At 47.0% G+C, this 19,803-nt stretch overlaps 3 protein-coding genes across 3 annotated transcripts; 1 reads left to right on the forward strand and 2 right to left on the reverse strand.

Annotated features, from left to right (window-relative positions):
* Nucleotides 1–812: 812 nt before the first annotated feature.
* LOC135817144 (large ribosomal subunit protein uL1-like) lies at nt 813–2,458 on the reverse strand. The gene is made up of 5 exons (XM_065330267.1): nt 2,324–2,458; nt 2,083–2,235; nt 1,648–1,796; nt 1,236–1,408; nt 813–1,043 (listed from the first exon to the last, which is right to left on the reverse strand). Exons 1-5 carry the CDS (start codon nt 2,326–2,328, stop codon nt 873–875), a joined length of 651 nt encoding a protein of 216 aa, XP_065186339.1. The 5' UTR covers nt 2,329–2,458; the 3' UTR covers nt 813–872.
* A 200-nt stretch (nt 2,459–2,658) lies between these two features.
* Nucleotides 2,659–10,208, forward strand: LOC135817146 (syntaxin-16-like). The gene is made up of 10 exons (XM_065330269.1): nt 2,659–2,901; nt 4,145–4,254; nt 4,810–4,828; nt 5,174–5,207; nt 5,674–5,780; nt 6,707–6,869; nt 7,439–7,542; nt 8,030–8,173; nt 8,990–9,070; nt 9,930–10,208. The coding sequence occupies exons 1-10, from the start codon at nt 2,803–2,805 to the stop codon at nt 10,038–10,040; spliced, it is 972 nt and encodes a 323-aa protein (XP_065186341.1). The 5' UTR covers nt 2,659–2,802; the 3' UTR covers nt 10,041–10,208.
* Nucleotides 10,209–10,514: 306 nt separating this feature from the next.
* LOC135817145 (protein RCC2-like) lies at nt 10,515–19,637 on the reverse strand. Its single transcript, XM_065330268.1, has 10 exons — nt 19,010–19,637; nt 18,004–18,088; nt 17,287–17,421; nt 15,853–15,984; nt 15,212–15,297; nt 14,771–14,908; nt 14,068–14,214; nt 13,266–13,555; nt 12,679–12,751; nt 10,515–11,475 (listed from the first exon to the last, which is right to left on the reverse strand). The coding sequence occupies exons 1-10, from the start codon at nt 19,271–19,273 to the stop codon at nt 11,296–11,298; spliced, it is 1,530 nt and encodes a 509-aa protein (XP_065186340.1). The 5' UTR covers nt 19,274–19,637; the 3' UTR covers nt 10,515–11,295.
* Nucleotides 19,638–19,803: the final 166 nt, after the last annotated feature.

A 19,803-nucleotide genomic window follows, 5' to 3' on the forward strand; every position in this document is an offset into this window, starting at 1 on the left:
CAAGATGCATCCCATGCCCAGCATCCATATACAAATCTACTACAGTCGACCTACCCTTATAACGATAACCTCTATAACGATATTACCCTTATAACGATATTTTTCTGCCAAACCAAATCACTCCATTGACTTGTGTATACAATGCCTTACCTCTATAACAATATTGCTATAACGATATTACCCCTATAACGATATAAAATGGGCTGACCAATCGACATTTTCCATTTTATAACAATATCTAGCACTACTAGACTAGCAGGGACTATGTAGAGGCCACTATCCAGGTAGGGCAAGCTTCACTTGATAAGTCGCTGGGACATGACGAAATGCAATAGGGGCACCAGTGGGCACCTTGCTGTGTACATAATGTGCATGTACATCAGTTTTTTATGCTACGAAGAGTGTAAAAAATGAACAGAATACATGCATTATGACGTATGTGTATGAAATGAACCAGTTACCCCAATAACAATATTACCCTTATAACAATATTTCTTGGTCTGACGCAAATATCGTTATAAGGGTAGGTCGACTGTAGTAGTAGCTGGCACTCGTACTCCGATCCAGGGTCCAACACCAAGGCATCCAAAAACCATGCAGTACACCACCAAACCACTCTTGTGGAGGTCATCCTGTACAACATGCATCCCAGCATCCATGTACTCCTCAAGCCACTACCCATTCTGGTCACCCCGTACGAGATGCATCCCAGCATCCATGTACTCCTCTGTGGCAAGCCACAGAGTGCCTGGTTGACCGCAGGTAACGGCCCAGCACAAAGCCGGTCCCCATCACAGCTGGGTAGACTGAAATAAAATTGTAAAAAAACTTTCATATTGCAAAGAACAATGATGAAAAATGGTGCCGGGTTCTTAGTAGAGTCGCTGGGGCTTTCCCATGGTGCTCTTGATGTGCAGAGAGCGCACGTTCTGCCAGTTCTTCTTCAGCAGGGAGACTAGGAAGTTGACAGCCATGAAAATGTTAGACACAAGCTCGTCTTCACCCATCTTGATGTGACCAACAGCAACGGCCAGACAGAGAACCTGGCAACAACAACAAAAAACAAGCAAAGCTTATTGTCTTGCAATAGTAATGAATAGAATCAGCGAAGACATTGACGGGCTCCACAAGCTCCATTCAATACCTAATTGGCCTTTCCACAACCAAAACATGAAGAAAGCATGGCAACACACACACACAACCAGCAACAGCTGACACAGGCTGGTTTGACATACCTTCTTCATCTGGAACTTGATGGTGCTGCGCATCTCTTCGACTTTGTGCTTCATGTTTTCACCATGGGTTATCTGGGTCGGGAACTTTCCCATTTTGTTGAGGCCAGGGCCAAGAAGACGTGGAATCTGCTTGATCAGGGTGTCTGAGGCAAGGAAGGCATCATACTTCTTGCCTGTAGCATACACAATACATCGAGGGGAATAATAACACAAACATATCAAAGCCTGAAACTACCTAGACGTGGTACGGCTATAAGTAAGTAAAGCTTGCACCGTATATTAGTGGTATTATTATTTTGGTGTACGCATGCAATGTGGGACAGTAGTAAAGCTAGAAAGTAATCAGCAGCACATAAAATGTACATGCCGTCAAGTAAAACTGGATAAAGACCAAAGCAGCACATGGACATACCAAGCTTTTTCACAAGCTTCTTGTTCTTGTTCAACTTCTTCAGGGCTTCGGCATCCATGAACGGGAATCCAGCAGCCTTCGCCTCATCACAATGCTGCTGATCTCCGAATACACAGATGCGCAGCTTGGGACGAGGGATGTGCTTCAGCCTACGCACGCACGCACACACACAAAACAGAATTCAACAATTATTACTTTCATTCTAACTTCGTTCAAAGACAGTAAGTGCAAAGGGTGAGGTACATTCCACATGGAGCGATCGTAGAGCGATCATTTATGGTTTCCATCTCCCAGTTCCCTTTTCGCGAACTGACGGATCGCCGATATAGAATTCAAATTACGCCACCTGACAAAATTATTTGAGAATGGCAAAGATGGAATCCTGGATGAGACTGAAAAGTGAACAATACCATGAGCAGATTCAAACAAACTGACCTGACAGTGCCGCTGAAACGCTTGTCCTTCTGAGGATCGTAGTTCTTCAAGGCAATTTGAAGCTCCACTGTCTCCACGAACTTGCGCTGCTTCTCAATGGAACCTTTCAAGACTCCAGTTACACACTCGTAGAGTGCGTCTCTTGAAACCTTACTGGAAACGCGGGAACGAAATAAATAATGAACCAAAACTGATGAGATAACATTCACCAAATCATTGATAAGCGAAGAGAGCAGTTTACCTCATGATTGCAGAGTAGTGTAGGCCACAAACAAGCAGACGCCAGAGAAATTCGCTCCGGCACCTCAGGAACGAAGGAGAAAAAGGGCTAAAACAGTGCTGGCTAGCGCATTTGGCTAGCCTGTGTTGCGTGCATGCGTACAAGGCTGCGCATCATGACGCATGCGTACAGTGCGTACCTAGTACCTACGACAACAAAAATCTGCAATCACCATGGTTACCGATGCAGCCACGCGATCGCGACGCGATATCGATCGATCGTGACAGCAGGATGTAGTCATTTTGTTACGACTCACTTGCTTCAGGAATTACTACCAGGTCCACAGCTTTTCGGATCTGACTTTTGAGGTGAAGCTTGAAAGTCGCAGCAACCAAAAATCCGATGTGGGTCACTTCGGCTTCCGCCATCGACACTTCCCAGGAATCTGTGAACTCGTGCAAGCAAGAACTAGTCTGCTAGGGTCAGAACATACCGGCATAATGGCAACAAGATCCAGGACGGATTTATTTCAGAGGTTTCGCGATGAAGCCGTGGCTGCACGAAAACTCAGCTCGTGTGGTGACAGCACCTCGATGACGGTGAGAAGTGAATTGAATACTGACTGACTGTCTGTATAAAATAGTCATACTTAGTCAGTGGAAGTGAATGTCCAGGACATGACCTTCTCTGAACAATCAACCGAAGCAACACATTGTAGATTTGAAAAATGAATGATTTACTTCGCAGTACATGTATGTTTTCCCCTTTGCATTGCCCTCAACCAAGAGTTCATAACCCCTGGGGGTTATGAACTCTTGCCTCCACCCGTTGACCATTATGATGAACATGCACTTCAAAGTAGGCTCAAACTATAATTTGTTTTTGTTGGGCCCCAAGGCGCTGTCATGCAGCCGATGAGCAGAAGTGCACGCCAACGACATTACAGTTTTTTTACACCATTAGGCCACACGTTTTTATTTCTATGTTTCTCGTCACCTGAAAATCTAAAAACGTATGCGAGAGGTGGAAAAAATAAAAAATGACCGAAAAATAAAAAAAGTTTATTAGACCTTTGTTCACACTATAATCCACCAATACACCATGCAAAATAGCATCCATAGTTAGCAACTAGTAATACTAAGTACATGTAGTATGTGGTAGGAACTTCTGTCACAATCTGTGCATGTGCAGCTAGATTGCGCACAAAAAATGCCGTCCTTGCATCATGTATAGCGCAGTCCAGGCCACATTATGATTGTACATGTGCATGAGTGTGCTGGTCCCCACATGCACAGTCAGTGCAGCACAGTTTTTTCTTCTTCCAGACTCCTGAATCGTATGCGCGCAGGTGACGAGAAACATAGAAATAAAAACGTGTGGCCTTACATGTACATGTACATCTTGAGATCACCAAGTATAGCAGACCAACCCGTCATGACGTCAGTCCTGGTACAGTCACTGACTGTACTACAGTCGTGGCCAAAGAAATCCAACCCGGACCCGCGTGTCAAAAGTAGCGGCGCGTTTCCATTTCAATTACACCATGCATGTTCCCAAAACTGATCCGAGGGCTGCATGAGCCTTGGCGCTGCTGTGGGCGCGTGGGTTGGATTTCTTTGACCACAGCTGTAGACTAGTAGTAGCTGGCAAGAGGAAGATCCAGTCTCTCGGGCCGCTAATGTCTCGGACGTCGCAGTGCATGTACTAGCACTTAGAGGTTCCCCTCAGCATCAGCACGAGTACATAACCAGCACTTAAGGTGTTGACTGGCAGTATCAGCGCTGTGTGTAGTCAACTGTAGCCGGAACTTTGCTGCTGCTGCGATGTGATGCAATGCTGCAGGTGGACTTTGATAATGATCGGGCAATCCTTGTTGGATCTCAGGCAGGTGCTGCTGGCCCTGCTGCCAGTACTATCACACGGCACGGAGCACACAACCTGCCACCGGAATGGTAAGTCACTTTAACCTGACACCACACGCATACGTACACACACACACACACACACACACACACATGCACGAGCACACACACACACACACACACACACACCGTGTGCCATGTATACACCCATGACAAGAGAAGTACGCAAATGCACACACACACACACACACACACACACACACACACACACACAAGCTTATCACTCAATCACTCTGCACAGTAGTAAACACGTGTTGGTGGCCAAAAAGTTGGTCCGGTGATCACCTGATCAACCGGTTCCGGCGGGCCTGCCCTCCTTGTGTGTTGTCATTTCAAACTGATTATCATGCCTAATGTTAACTGATCACCCCTGTCACGGGATGGTATCAGGCTTGCGACCCACCACATCTGTACTTTGAGTATAGGTACCTGGAATAGATTTCGAAAGAGAAGGCTTCAAATTTCATACTCAGCTCAAGTAGTTTCATCGGACAGTAATTGCCCCAATTGGTTTTGCATGGCTGTGATCATTATGGAGGATTTTACTGTGTTGTTGCTGTATTTTCCATTCTTGTTCCTGCACAGGGTTGATGGTGTTGAGGAGGTGAGCGTGTGGGTACAATGGTGCGATGTGTGTTGGACTGAGGCATGCACTGTTTTCCTTACATTTCTAAGTGTGATTGCTGTATGGTGTAGTCCTATTCTCAAAGCCTTTTGCAATCACCACATGATGCCCGAAGCCTTGACGGCGCTCCATTCAGACAGTCTGTTGTTCACAGGGGACTACGAACCATAGGGAGAGTAGACTGTAGTGGACTAGTGGTGCTCGAGGTTCAGGGGTTGTCTGCAAAATGTGTATGGTGTCTTTGTCATTGTCACAGCTGTGTGTGGCTCCATGAGAAGCTAGCTGATCGTGCATCTGGTCTGTGCTGGCTTGCTATTGTTTCAGATTCAATTTGAGCTGACGAAGATCAAACAACGGGGTAAGCATTACTGATCAACATCAGTGTACTTCAGTGCCAGTGTGCACTAGTATCTGTTCTGTATTCACTGTCTCATCAGGTTCACTTGGCTTTAAATATCAACAACTGACATGGTTGCGTTCGATTGTCCTCCATGCCGCAGTAGTGACTTGTAGCCTCCACACTCTGACTTTGAGTGGAAGTGTTACGTTGTCTCCACACCACTAGCCTTGCATCCTCAAAGCCCTATTCTCTTGTTGATGCCATCAGTCTATTTTGAAGTACATGTATAATATTGGTCTGCAGACTTGCAGCCCATGATCTCTGTCTTGGCTTTGTGCATACTGTGTGTGTACGTGCGTTATAGTGGCTGACTTGCAAACCCATGATCTCTGTCTGCTTTGTGCGCACTGTGCGTGTGTGTATGTGTGCGTGTGTGTGTATGTGTGTGTGTGGCACTGTGTGTGTGTGGCACTGTGTGTTGTAGTGGCCGACTTGCAAACCCTGCATCGGCAGCACCTCGACCGACCAACGCTTGACGACGACGGCGATGGTGAACAGGAGATTGACATCCTGACGAGGGAAATCACTAGCGTAAGTTTGCAAACACTGACCTGTACATACCGGTACCAGTACTGCTTGATGGGCTGCAGAGGGTACGTGTAGGCAGAAGCTTCAAACTGAACCCATTGATACCCGGTTAGCAGGCAAGACTAGCTCTGGGCATAGTGTTCATGTTCTGCTCTCCTTTATCCAGGCCGCTTGCCGGCGATTGTAGCATTTGGACATTGAAAAGTCCCACTAGGGCCACTACTGATGTCTATACATTGAATTCAGTGTTTTTTCATGCATGATATCTGCCACGTACCTGGTATCTTCCTTGTTTCTGTGCAAGTGTGTGTTCGTTTCTCTTTGTTGGCACTTCTTTCGAAGTGGAATTCTGTGTATATTTCTCCTGGCTCTGTATGGATATATTGGATGAAAAATATAAGCACGGTCTCCAATATAAGCACGGTCTCTATTATAAGCACGGGGTAGGGGGTGTTGAAAAAATATAAGCACGGCGCTTGTATTAGAGAATATGCGTTAAAGTGCAGGCTGTATTTTGTACTGGCTATCAGCATACAGTACTGTCCGTCGGTCGCCGAAGAACTGGGGGGGGGGGGGGGTCAGCCTCCTAGCCTAGATCGTTCTTACTTTTCATGTATTACAGTCTATGGGCAGTTGAGTCACCGTGTTTACATTGGTATGCTGTACTTAATGGAATTCTAGCTGGCCGTTCTTCGGCGACAGACAGTACTGTACACTAAGTCTTGTAGATGGTGAATAATGACAACCACCATACATCACCCGTACATGTATCCAAGATTGGAGCCAGGTGTGGAGTAGAAGCATGTGACCAGGGAAATACAAGTAGGCGCCGACACATGTAGGGTCACTGCAGCATGTCCCGTCCTCCACCGACCCAGCTCTTCATCGTCGTTGTATTTCCGTGTGCATCATGTCTTGTGCCCATGCAGATGTTTCACCGCAGTCACAAGTCCATCCAGCAAATCGGCAAACGCAGCCAGATGTCCAGCAGCCAGGAGAAGAAGGTGACGAAGAACGTCATGTCCTCCATGGCACTGTCGCTCCAGGAGATGTCCGTCAACTTCCGCTCGACGCAGTCCGCCTACCTGAAACGTAAGCGCCGCGTTGTGTACGCAGAAACTTAGTTTTACAAATCACAATGCACCCAATCTTGACCGTATACAGCTGTATGTAGATGTTGGAACTGCAGTTGTCCATACGTGTGAGAGAGAGAGAGAGAGAGAGAGAGAGAGAGAGAGAGAGAGAGAGAGAGAGAGAGAGAGAGAGAGAGAGTGAGAGAGAGAGATACAATTTGGTGCAGTCTTACTCATGCCCAGAGAAGGGCAAAGAAAACGGTCTTGCTCTAACTCTGAGCTTCATGCGGCAAGCAATCATCATGTTCTAGCACCAGTAATAGGTTGTATACATGTACACAAACTGTCACTCTCCCACCATGTGGAAGAAGCTATCTTTCAATAGGTTCTGCAGTATGCCTTATTCAGATGATTTAAAGAGACACTTTCAGTCGTCTACCGTCTGTTCTCTACCTATTACCTGAGTCTCACTTTTCCTGGACTTTTGTGTGTGTCTGTCTGTGTATGTCTGTCTGTTTGTTTGTGTGTGTGTACGTTCTCCTCCGCTGGCTGGTGTTGTTTCTGCACTTGGTGCTGCATGCTATTCAGGCTTGAAGAACCGTGAGGAGCGTGAGCAACAGATCTTTTCTGGTGGCATGTCCAGTGCCATGTTCCAGGAGGAAGTCGTACCGGAGGATGAGGTCTATGATAAGGTAGAGAACTCTGCACAACTGTATATCGAGTGTGTGTATGTGTGTGTGTGTGTGTGTGCGCGCGCGCGCCAGGTTACCATTTTAGCACACCGGATACCCTTGTTGTTAGATTGTATTCTACTTCACCAATCGAACATGCACGGCTGCCAGCTCTCACAGAAAGATGAAGATCGTCATATCCTCATCATCCTTTTGCATTTGTCCGTTCTGTGCCTGGCGCAATGGTTCAATTATTTCCATTGCTTGTGGCATCGTAACCGGTAGAGTCTGCTGCCAGTCTTAGAGTGGATAGTGATCTTTGGGTGTAGACCCTCTCTCTAACGACCTTGCCTGGCATGTTTGTTGTTAGTGTGAACAAGCCGCTGCTGGCAATGCTACTTGTTGCGAACCAGCTCACATATGCTTTAGCCTGTACTGCAACTAGCACCGTGCTCATCATGTTTTCCCCTGCTGAGCACTTATCTGATTGTGTGGTTTTCTGGCACAGGCATTCACAACATCACAACTGGGTACGCTGGAGGACAACTCAGCCATGGTGGAGGAGAGAGAACGTGAGATCACCTCCATCGTGCAGTCCATAGGCGACCTGAATGAGATCTTCAGAGATTTGGCCACTATGATTGCAGAGCAGGTGAGTCAGTGCGCTGTGGTTGGAAGGTGGTACGTGCTGGTGTGCTTTCTACAGTTCTCTCTCTCTCTCTCTCTCTCTCTCTCACACACACACACACACACACACTCTCTCTCTCTCTCTCTCTCTCTCTATCTATCTCTCTCTCTCTCTCTCTCTCTCTCTCTCTCTCTATCTCTATCTCTCCAAGACACACTCTAGCATGGTCAGCCCTTTTGTCCATTTGCTGTGATTTTCCATTGTTGAATTGAAATGATAGCTTGTTTAAAAAAGGTAATTTCCACTCTAAACGATGGATTCATGACTGTAGTGAGCGGAATGTCTGCTACTGCTATTACGTTGGCATCGTGTGTGTGTGTGTGTGTGTGTGTGTGTGTGTGTGTGTGTGTGTGTGTTTGTGTGTAAAAATATACTTGTATATAGATGGAAAAATGAAAAATAGGGATTCTCTGGCCAGAAAAAGTCACTTCAAACAGCTGTGTGGTGGATACAAGGCTAAAAATAGTGGCGGTCAATTCATCAGCCTTGCAAGCTGTTGAATGGTGTAATCCCAGCACAAGTTGCTATGTCTAACATAGCTGTTTGCTATCATCGCTTCCGCGATGGGCATGTCTGAGGTCTGAGGTGTGTGTGTGTGTGTGTGTGTGTGTGTGTGTGTGCGTGTGTGTGAGTGAGAGAGAGAGAGAAGGGGGGGGGGGTCGTATGCTTTGTTTTGGCAATTCCTTGGTGACATCATGGCGGTGGTGTGTGCAAGCGTCAACCTGCATTTCAGGGCGCATGTCCATGGTTCTTCCTTTTGTCTACTTGTATGTGACTTAGGGCACTGTCCTTGATCGTATCGACTACAACATAGAACTAGCGGCGGTGAAGATCGAGGACGGTCACAAGCAGCTTGTCAAGGTAAGCCGACTATGTTTGTTGGTCCGTTGTGAACTCTCCCGCAATTATAAACTGTGATATGCTCTTATTAATCGTCGCACACAGTGACACTGCTCTGTACATTGACTGTAGACAGTACAAGATCCGACTGAAGAGATAAAATCGCAAAATTTTCTCATCATGAACGAGCACGATTCTTGAAAACGCGAACTTTGCGCACCGCAAACAAATTATCGCTTTACAGTATGTCTTACAGACTTTGACTTTGTTGGCATGGCGTAGTGGGTGAGTCATTTTACATCTAAAATAGCTAGGAAAGCAGTGGTGTTTCGAATATAAGGCCATGGCGTTAAAGCCGCTGACATACGGTGTGTGCTAGCCAGTAGCCAGAAATGCACCAGTACGTGTGCTAGCTGAACACTCGGTGAAACACACTAGACTATCCTGTATGTTGACTGTAGGTCGCTGTTGCTTACAGTTTCACCTGCGCACTTTGGCCGAAAACGCACAGAACACCAGTGATTGCACGGTACTCGGTAGTACTGTGTCCTCTGATTACTAGTGATAATAGTGATAAAGGATTACGCCAGGTCAATACAGAGCTTGCGACAAACATGTGCGTGTCATGGGGATTATGGGAAAACAATCAAAACATGCATGCATAGTGAATGGCAATTGTCATTTGACACACACACACACCCCCCCCCCTTCTTTTTATAATGCAGTGGCGTGAGATCCACACATTTCTTAGTGAGTTCTCCTTGGGGACAAGCTTATACGCGTTGTAGAGACTATAATAATCCGATAGTCACAGTGAACAGATTCACTTCATACTACTGCTACACTGTATACACATTCCTGTCTTGTCTGTTGTACACAGGCTGAGAAGCACCAGAAGTCGAGTCGCAAGATGCTCTGCATCTTAGTGTTAGCTGTGATCGTCATTGGTGCTGGACTTGCCTACATCGGCCTGAAGGCATCCAAAACTTGAACACTGTCCACTGGACACATGATGAATCTCTCTCTCTCTCTCTCTCTCTCTCTCTACCAGTTCCAGTCTCGTGCCCACGCTAACTTTGTGCAAATACCTTGATGTTGAGACTATTCCATATCATGAACTGGACGTTGACTTCCTCCCTGTTCCCTATCCCATGTCCACTATTTTTTAATTTTTTTACTTTGTTATTATCCTCATCTCGCAATGTGTTGAAAGCATCTGTTATGCTACCATGCAGATGCATATGATTTCAAGACGGTGCTCAGTCTGGATATGTTGCATGTTTGCATACACAGTTCATGCGCACAGCACGTTCTAATCAAGTCGAACACACTCGGAATGCGCCACACACCGGTATCATTTTTTTTAAATTTCATGCACGCTGTACTAAATATACAACAACAACAACAACAACAAACACTGGGTTCACTGCATGCACTTGTACAGGATCATAGTGAGACGGGAAAGCCGATGTGCCGAAAGTCTTATGTTGTTGAGTGTCACCAGTCACCAGCCAATCTTAACATTACATAATATTAGCAACTGCATTGAACGCCAACAATGGTCGAGATAAAATAAAATAAAACAAAGAGAGAAAACGTGACTAAAAACGGGTGCCTGCGGAAACACGAGCAGTGCGTGGGAAAAGAGAAGATAAAACTGATGCTGTTCAGTTAGTAAGTAAAGAGCTACACAGTGCCACTGCGCTATCGGTGCTGTATGATAGTTCGTGTTTTGTGACCAGGCGGACTGTACGGAGTATCACCGCATTACGGCAGCCTGACGTGAAAAGGGGGCAGCGAGAATGCAGAAGTCTGGCCAAAAAAATGAAGAGCACACGCGCTCAAACAGTGTCAAACTGAGATATAGCACAACTAAGATGCACACTAGGAAAGCGAATAAAATCATACTTATGCACACGCACATTGCACAGTGCAGCACACAAGTACATTGCAATACACGGCCGGGCGCGTTGCTATCACTGCTGTGCATATCATGCAAGCTGTCCAATGTGTTCCGTTCTAAGCCATCCACGGTGATCCGTGCGGAGTCATAAGTCATTGTACACACACACACACACACACACACACACACACGCTGTAGCAGATGTCCTGAGAGTTGGAAGCCGACACACAGAGCCCACTGGAAGTCCACAGGCACAACATACTCATTCACTAACGCCTCACAGCCTACGCTGCTGGGCTTACTAGGGTACACACAGTCAAGAGATGGTTCAAAACCTCCGCAGTTACTCTGGGCACTCAAACTCTGGCAGCTTGGCGATCTCTTCCTTATCTGTATCAGTGTCATCACGTGCTAAGTAGATCACATGACCATAGCCGCCAGTGGCTGTGTGGACGTAGATCTTGTCCAGAGGATCCACAATCTTCGGCTTGGCAGATGTCTTGTTGCCAGCGGGTCCGAAACCCTGACACAGCCAGACAACGAGAGAGAGAGAGAGAGAGAGAGAGAGAGAGAGAGAGAGAGAGAGAGAGAGAGAGAGAGAGAGAGAGAGAGAGACAGAGAGAGAGAGAGACAGAGAGAGAGAGAGAGAGAGAGAGAGAGACAGAGAGAGACAGAGAGAGAGAGTCAGAGTTGGTAAACAGGACCAAGAATACTGGATGTACACAGTACTGGAATACAACAAAATTGCGTTGAGAAGAACACCGACAAGCGAAATCTTACCACATTCCACTCCGGTATGGCCTTGCCGTGTTCATGGCTCTATTGGACAAATGACTGTGTATTTACATAAGGTCCAGTGGTAAAATTCACTAAACCCACTGGGTATAAAGTACGGAAAAGAAGAACTCCAATCACAGCTAACAACTACTAGTACGACCGGTCCATCAATATTTGTCCTATAATTTAGAGGCTTGGGCGTACAGTACAACTTGTGTTTGCTGGATCCTGTGCCAAGCGGAAGAATCCTGTGTAGACCGGCCGAATTTTCAAGCACCGAAGTGCTGCGGATTGAACGTGCACCGCTGGATCAAGCGGAATCCTGTCACACCAGGACAGTTTGTCAGTTTCGGATGCACCAAAGGCGTCCGGGTTATGGGGTATTCACACGACAGGCAAATCCACGTGCACCGGAAAGTTGCTATGGTATTTTACCTGTGAACGAGAAAAGTGCCTGAAAGTGGCTGACAAGTGAAAGCGAGCTGGGGGCCCACTTTCACGATAATCGTGGCGTGCACGAGTACATTTACACCAAAAAGCACGAAACAACACTTGATTTTTTACGCGGCTCTTTAGAGCATGATAATTATTATTATGTGTTTTGAAATTTTGAAATACCCATGGCTACTGGTCGGCGAAGCATTCAAAAATGCAAGCGTGCCTGTCGTGAAGTGCAGCTGTGTGAATCCACACAGTCACTTTTCTGGTATGTCACTCCCTGTAAAACGTGAAAGTGCCTGTCGTGTGAATACCCCATTAGAGCAGGTTTTATGGGAAAAGTGCAGTGCTGCATGGAAATGTGCAGTGGTATTTATTGAGTCAAAGCAAATTTATTCGAATTTGATACTGTTGATGGTGGGGTCACTTATGAGTGTGGGTATTTATCAAAAGGTCAATATATTGTGCAATAGAATGTGGTAGTCAGGCACAGTCAACCCAGTGGTCTTACCAGTTCACCAAACGTCGGTGACGATCCCCACGCGATCACACTCTCATCAGCCACGGCAATAACACTCTTGTAGCTGTGTGCACACGCACATGCACACACACACACATACACACACACAGAAGATAAGACAACAGGTTGAGCACACTACACACACACTGTGGAAGAATCTCACTCTAGCAGGCACTACAGTGTGGTGGAGTAAGATGTGCCACTACAGTCAGACCTCACTTAACCGCACACATCCGTTTTCCACAAAAATATCCGGATAGGCGAGGGAACCGGATAATCGAACACACATATTGTATTGTATTCATGGCATATGCTGTGAATTGGTAACCAACGATTTTCTTCCGGATGGCGAGGGATCCGGATAAAAGAGGACCGGATAAGCGAGGTCTGACTGTATTACAATACCCAACTCAGTAGAATTCAATGGAATACTTTGATTAGCAATAGCAGAGATCGGTACATTCTCAGTGGGTCGCTGGGCCAGACTAGAAATACATGTATGATGCAGTCAACATGCATACACCCACCCACCCACACCCACATGTACACCCACCCACCTACCCACACGTACAACTTACCAGCAACCCAGAGAGCGTGCTTTCCAGCCGTAGAAGTCGGGCATAGCCAGCGGGTACATGGTTGCCTCGCCGGTCATCTTCTGCTGTCCCCAGAAGTAGATCTGGCCGTTCTCACTGATTGCCATGGAAAACGTAGAGCCACACGCTATCTGCTCCACGCCGAGACCGGCACGCCAACCGAATTGCGGCAGCAAACGCGGCACGAGTTCATTGGCCGTGCCGGCATGTCCCAGACGACCATAACCGCCAAAGCCAAACGTGAATACCTTCTTCTTGTCGTTGACGACAACCTGAGGCGGTAGACGGCAAAGTACTTCATGTAGCAGCAACAGCAATGGAGACACAAATTACTCCATTACTTTTGCTTTGTGGGTGTATAAACCAGTACTAGTATACGGATTTACTCATTACAGTTTTCTGATGATCGCTTAGTGCGTGAAACTCGGAGTAAAAACACTTTTTTCATCCCCTTATTATTGTTTGAACTAGCTGTGCCTTTCGGTATTGAGCACTCTATTGGACAGCCTGGAATCTCTCTACAAAGTAATGAAGAGGTAACAACACACTGCCATTGCCCGTTCTCCGGCCAGGGCACTATATCACAGTCCATACAGGAGAAGATGATAATCTCGCTTGTGCTCTTCGGCCAGGTTTTCCATTGATAGTCGCACAGAAATGCTGGTCCCAAACCCATTTCCAGCAGAATTAGAATTGGTTTGAACATAATTCGGTCAAAATCGGATTTGAAGAAGTCCAGAGATTAATCATGTGTGAACAGACTGTATGAAGAGGAGCAGCTTACTGTGTGATTATTGCCGCATGCCACGTCTACGATGCACACAGAGTCGATGATCTTCGTGCCCTCCTTCGGGTCCTTCTCCACAAAGACGGGGACGCGAGCCGGCCGTGTGACGTAGTGGAAGGACATCTTGCTTGCCGTGATGAAATACTGCACAGCACACACACCACAACAAGGACATCTTGCACGCCGTGATGAAATACTGCACAGCACAACACAACCAATACATCACTTTCAGGCTTAGGTGAACCCAACAGATATAGATATAGAAAGATTGAGAGGTGAGACAAACAACAACTCGTGGAGCAGAGCTTTCGGCTCGGAGTAAACCTTTCAATGTGCAGCAAACACACCACCACCACCATCACCACCATCACCAATAACAGCAGCAGCAGCAGCAGCAGCAGCAGCAGCAGCAACAACAACAACAACGACAATAACACCACCACCACCACCAACATAAACAACAAGAGATGCAAAAAGCAAATTGTGAGGTCTTCACTGCACAAAAAGTGAATCATCAAAATTAATGGCAAGCGACAGTGGTGAACTGTAGCCTCTGGTAACTTCAGTACAAGTATGATTGTAGCTATGTAGGGTTATACATGTGCATTGCATGAACACTGAGCATCCACCTGATGTCAACAAGATAAAACCTGTGCCAAGAGAGATAGCGCAAAGACAGTCACTACCGAATCGTACTGACCTTTCCGTCCGTATTGTTGCCCAGCTGTCCGTACTCTGGACAACCGAATGTGAACAGAGAGCCACTACTGTCAATCATGGCACTGTGCTCCACGCCACACGCCACCTTGACCATGGGGAACTCAGACTCGGTGGACACCTGAAGAGTAACAACAGTACCAGCAGATGATGGGTAGAACAGATCAACAACAGTACAATCAGGCGGTGGATAGAATGGAGTAACAACAGTCCCATCCATGGTGGGTAGAACAGATCAACAACAGTGCATACACAGCTACCTAATGCAGTAAAGGCCTACATTGTAGTGGATGATGATAAGCAGACAAGTCATATCTACTGCCAGTGTGTGTGCGTGTGTGTGTGTGTGTGTGTGTGTGTGTGTGTGTGTGTGTGTGTGTGTGTGTGAGAGAGAGAGAGAGACACACACACACACACTACTCACATGTGATGGCTTGGTGACTATATTCTGATGGCCAAGGCCCAGCTGTCCAGCCTTGTTATCGCCAAACGCAAAAACAAGGCCAGATTCTGTAAAGAAATACAATGATAGAAGACGAGTACAAAGAACGACACGGCAAAAAAATGAACAAATTGAATTGTTGTTCGCCTTCTAAATTGCTTGGTACACGTAATCGCAGAGTCAAGAACCACAAGCTGCACAAGTACGGAGCTAGGAGCATCCAGGGCATGTTGTATAGGGCCAAATGCGCCGCCTAGAACTACTTCACCATGGTGTGCATGGCACATTGTTACAAGCATGAGGTGATTATCCACACCCAGGCCACGCCACGGTGCAGCTCAACTGGTAAACCGAGGACGCACGCATGTACAGCCGCTTGCAGCCTATACACACTGGCAAGGGAGGTATGCAAATACGCCGTCACCTTGTAGGGAGGTATTTGGCAGGTTCCACAAGCTGCAGTACGTTAGTGAGTACATGTATGACCTAGCTGCACAGTTCATGACCTTGAATCACAGTGTGTTCATGTATTGCTGTTGTAGTGGACATGGGACACTGAAACCAGCTCAAAAAGGCATCAAGGACACTATCGTGAAGTGGAAGGCAGTACAAGATTTACTCACCCGTCAAAACGAGAGTGTGCCCGCGACCGCATGCCGCCTGGCGAACCTTGATCTTCTGAAATCCGGGCAGCAGACGCGGAACAGACCAGCACGAAGAGGCGGCCGCTCCACACTGTCCACGATCGTTACGTCCTAAGCAAAACAAACGAAACACGCACACACGCACATAGTGCCTTCGGGCGGGAATTCTACATGGCAATGATTCCCACCATAGTTTGTAGGCCACAACAGTTTTGAAGTGAAGAAGAGTCGACCGACTGAATAATATTTCTGAAGCACCCCCAACAGCAAAGCAATGGAGAGGCAAGTGGCAAGATTCTTGGTTGGCACCGGAGTACTGCGTGCACTTCCGATGCACCCCTTGGACAACAGATACGCGTAATGATCCAATGGCAGCCAGCACCACACCATTGCAGTCAACGGGGTGTCAGTGTGGAAAGGTGCGGGTATTGGAATGCGAAGCTCTAGTACCTGCATTTTCTAGTGCACCACGTGCACCATGGTACAAGGAAGGGAATCGACAATGCTACGAATACCAGTACAGTCAGACCTCACTTAACCGCACACATCCGTTTTCCACAAAAATATCCGGATCGGCGAGGGAACCGGATAATCGAACACACATACTGCATGTATGCATGACATTGTCACATAAGCTGTAAATTGGTAACCAATGATATTGTTCCGGATACTGTAATTTCACAAATTTTCGGTACTTTCGATGCGTCTGTTTCATACCTAAAATTTCAATACACCGAACAACCACTAACACACATAATCCAATAGGGAACTGCTTCTCTCTACCGAAAATTTCTGTTCACTTAACCTGGCCTTTTGAAAACCAGACTCCGTACAGTGCAAATCACTACATACCCCACACATCGGGTGCACATGGCTATGTACCCCACACATACAGCATACCTGCCAAGTACTTAGAGTGCTTTTTCTGGATCGCCATGGCAAAATCGCGGGATTTGCCTTGGTTTTTCGGGATATGTCACATTTTTACCAAAAAAATCCTTTTTCAACTTTTGATGGCACCAACATTTCGATAATAGATGATCGATATCGCGATGGTGATCATCGGATCACACTTACACATGTTCAAGACTAAAAAGCGGAGGTTTTTCAGAGACTGCTCATGGAAGGAGCACTAGTAGTAGATCCACTGGTACTGCAGGCTATGGCGGTCCGGAATCAATAAGGACAACTACTGGCCTGTGACCAGTCATTTGAAGTGCTCCAAGTACAATATCAAGCTTGTTTCTTGTACAGTGAATTTCGGGATAATCAACAGGAATTTCGGGATCGCAGGAGTTCATCCAAAATTGCGGGATAATCCCGAAAAAAATCTGGATACTTGGCAGGTATGATAGAGTGCACATAGTTACACACCCCACACATATAGTGCACATAGTTACCATGGTTACATACCCCACACATACGGTGTGCCGTCCTCCGTTACCAGAATGGTGTGGCAAGCAGCGGTGCCCGACGCAATGTGCCGGAAGCGAAGGTCCTTCAGCGCGTCCACGCGGTGTGCAGACAATAGGCAGTACGGAGAGACGACTGTCCGCAAAGGCAGAGACAAGAAGCATAGATTCAAACACACACACACACACACGCACACACACACACAGAAGGGTATTATAACACAGCAACAAGGCATGAATGCCAACGTGTCAAGTCATTCCCATCCCTTCCTCCAAGATATCCTCACAGCCTTTTTCAATTCTCCTTTTTGATGAGCACTATTCTCTACATTCTAAAAAGCTAAACCTGGATGATTGTGTAGAACAAGGTCTACTGGACAAGTGCTTGGTGCTGACATGCATGTGCATGTCTTGATTCCTGCATGCCTTCTACTCTTTTTTTACTGTTTGGGATAGTTGCCGTGGTTGGCTATCACCCTTCATTTCACATTCATTTGTCATTGGCAGTAGTTTGACGAGCCAGGAAATGTTGAATAAATACAAATACAAATGTCGTATTCAGCAGTATACCGGCATGCGTATCTATTCCAGTACACAGGCCGAACAAAACAGGCACTCGCTGGCCCTGAAGTCAGCTGGCAAGAGCATACGCCGGCCAGGCCTTAAGGTGGACTTCAAATGCAGGTTAGCAGAGTGAAGACATGTGCACACTACTCACCATTAGAGTCCTTGGAACGGCCGACTTCATCCCAGCAAGTTGCACCAGAGAACAGCGCAACGCCGGACTTGTCTGGTAACCGACACTGCACGCGCACATAAGCCCACACACGCACACACACACACAAATAAGCCCGCATACACAGAGACAAACGAAGTACGTGTAATCGTAACCATTCACCCACTATGTGTGCCGGGCGGCAATTCCATACACAGCTTGTAGCGAATGTCATCGCATTGATGGGAGATGTGCGTATGCACTAAACACACACAGGTTGAAAACTCCACAAGGAAAGCTGCTCGTAAATCTGAACGACACCTTCCGAACAGCACATTCACACTTAGTATTAGTTTTTCGGAATCAAAAACGTAATGCGGACGCCACCAGAGTGCTTAGCAAGAAATGCATGGAGCAATTTTTCAGCGAAAACAATGGTGACCTCATCATTGCACAGCGTGTGCACTGATGATGTCACGGGACTCAACTGCAGCACCCACTCCAGTACCAGCGGACTCTATAGCACTTCACGTAAAACACGTCAAACGGTAAAAGTTCACGGACGTACTGTCGTGGACATGGAAATCCAGTCGAATGACCGGGGCCGGCGCCCTCAGCGCGTACAGAACGTTGCATGCGGTGCACAGTAATGTTGATCCGATGCGACCAGCGCGCTGCAGCGCATACATGGATGTGTGTGCCGCTTCACACGGCAGCCTGCATGGCCAGCGCCCTGGGGCTGCTAGACGTGCGGCCGGATTTCCATGTCCACGACAGTAGGAATTTTACGTGAAACTTAACCTCTCTAGTAGCTAATGAAAGTACGAGCGTGTCTCAAACAGCTCAGTACCGGTTGAATGTGGTGTTGTTTTGGTGATCTGAAAACCAACAGTCTTACTGTATGCACGCAGATATCCAGGATCACTGTGATCCCAAAGAAATGATTGAAAACTGGACAAAAAGACCCAGCACATCACTTCATGATCCAGGCAGCTTTTCAGGACTTTACCTTCTCTTTGACAAGAGATATGACCTCATCAGAAGCGCCAGGGATTGAGATTGGTGCTATGGTGCTGGCTGCTGAGCTGCTGCTTGAAGCTGCGGGTTTGCTGTCGGACGCAGCGGCCGCTTTACCCTTCGGTTTGCCCCTTGGAGTGGTCTTGACGGTGGCCTTCTTTGTGCTGGGTGCTGCTGCAGCGGCCTTCCCTCGCTTGGGTGCGGGTGCTTCTGGCTCGGCAGCAGCTTGAGATGCCTTTCTCTTTTTCGGAGCCATTTTCAGAATAACTCCGCTAGGTGTATTGAGTTCTACTGACTTTTCCTATTGTCTATCGGAACCCGTAGTCTGTCTGCTACTACGGGTTGAGTACAAGGACTGAACTGCTATTACTACGCTGACAAACAACAATTGCACCAACCAGCTACAAGTGTTCAGCTGCTCAGCGAAAGGGAAATCAGTCACGATTCACCGGCTCTGTCACGATAATATGCGTTGTTTACTTTTCGTGTGAAGCAAAACCAGCAGATCTGCGGAGCAGAAACATAAAACTATAGAGCTAGAGGTGAATGAAAGCACACGAGCCTGGCAGAGGAATGCGAGCTGCTTTGCCTTCGGCTTTGGCTGGCGAGTTGGGATTTCACCTTCCAGCATGCAGACGAAAATCGGCGCCGCGTGTTGATTCCCGCCAACTTTCAGTTCAAACTCTATTCGAAGTTCAGGAAAGAAGTAATTTTTTCGGTATTATTTGCAGGAAGCGTGACGTCACACCAGAAGTCCTGGTGGTCGGCCCGCACTTCTCCGCAGGC

This window comes from Sycon ciliatum, chromosome 5, assembly GCF_964019385.1.
Source record: "Sycon ciliatum chromosome 5, ocSycCili1.1, whole genome shotgun sequence".
In the NCBI taxonomy this organism is placed as follows: Eukaryota; Metazoa; Porifera; class Calcarea; order Leucosolenida; family Sycettidae; genus Sycon; species Sycon ciliatum.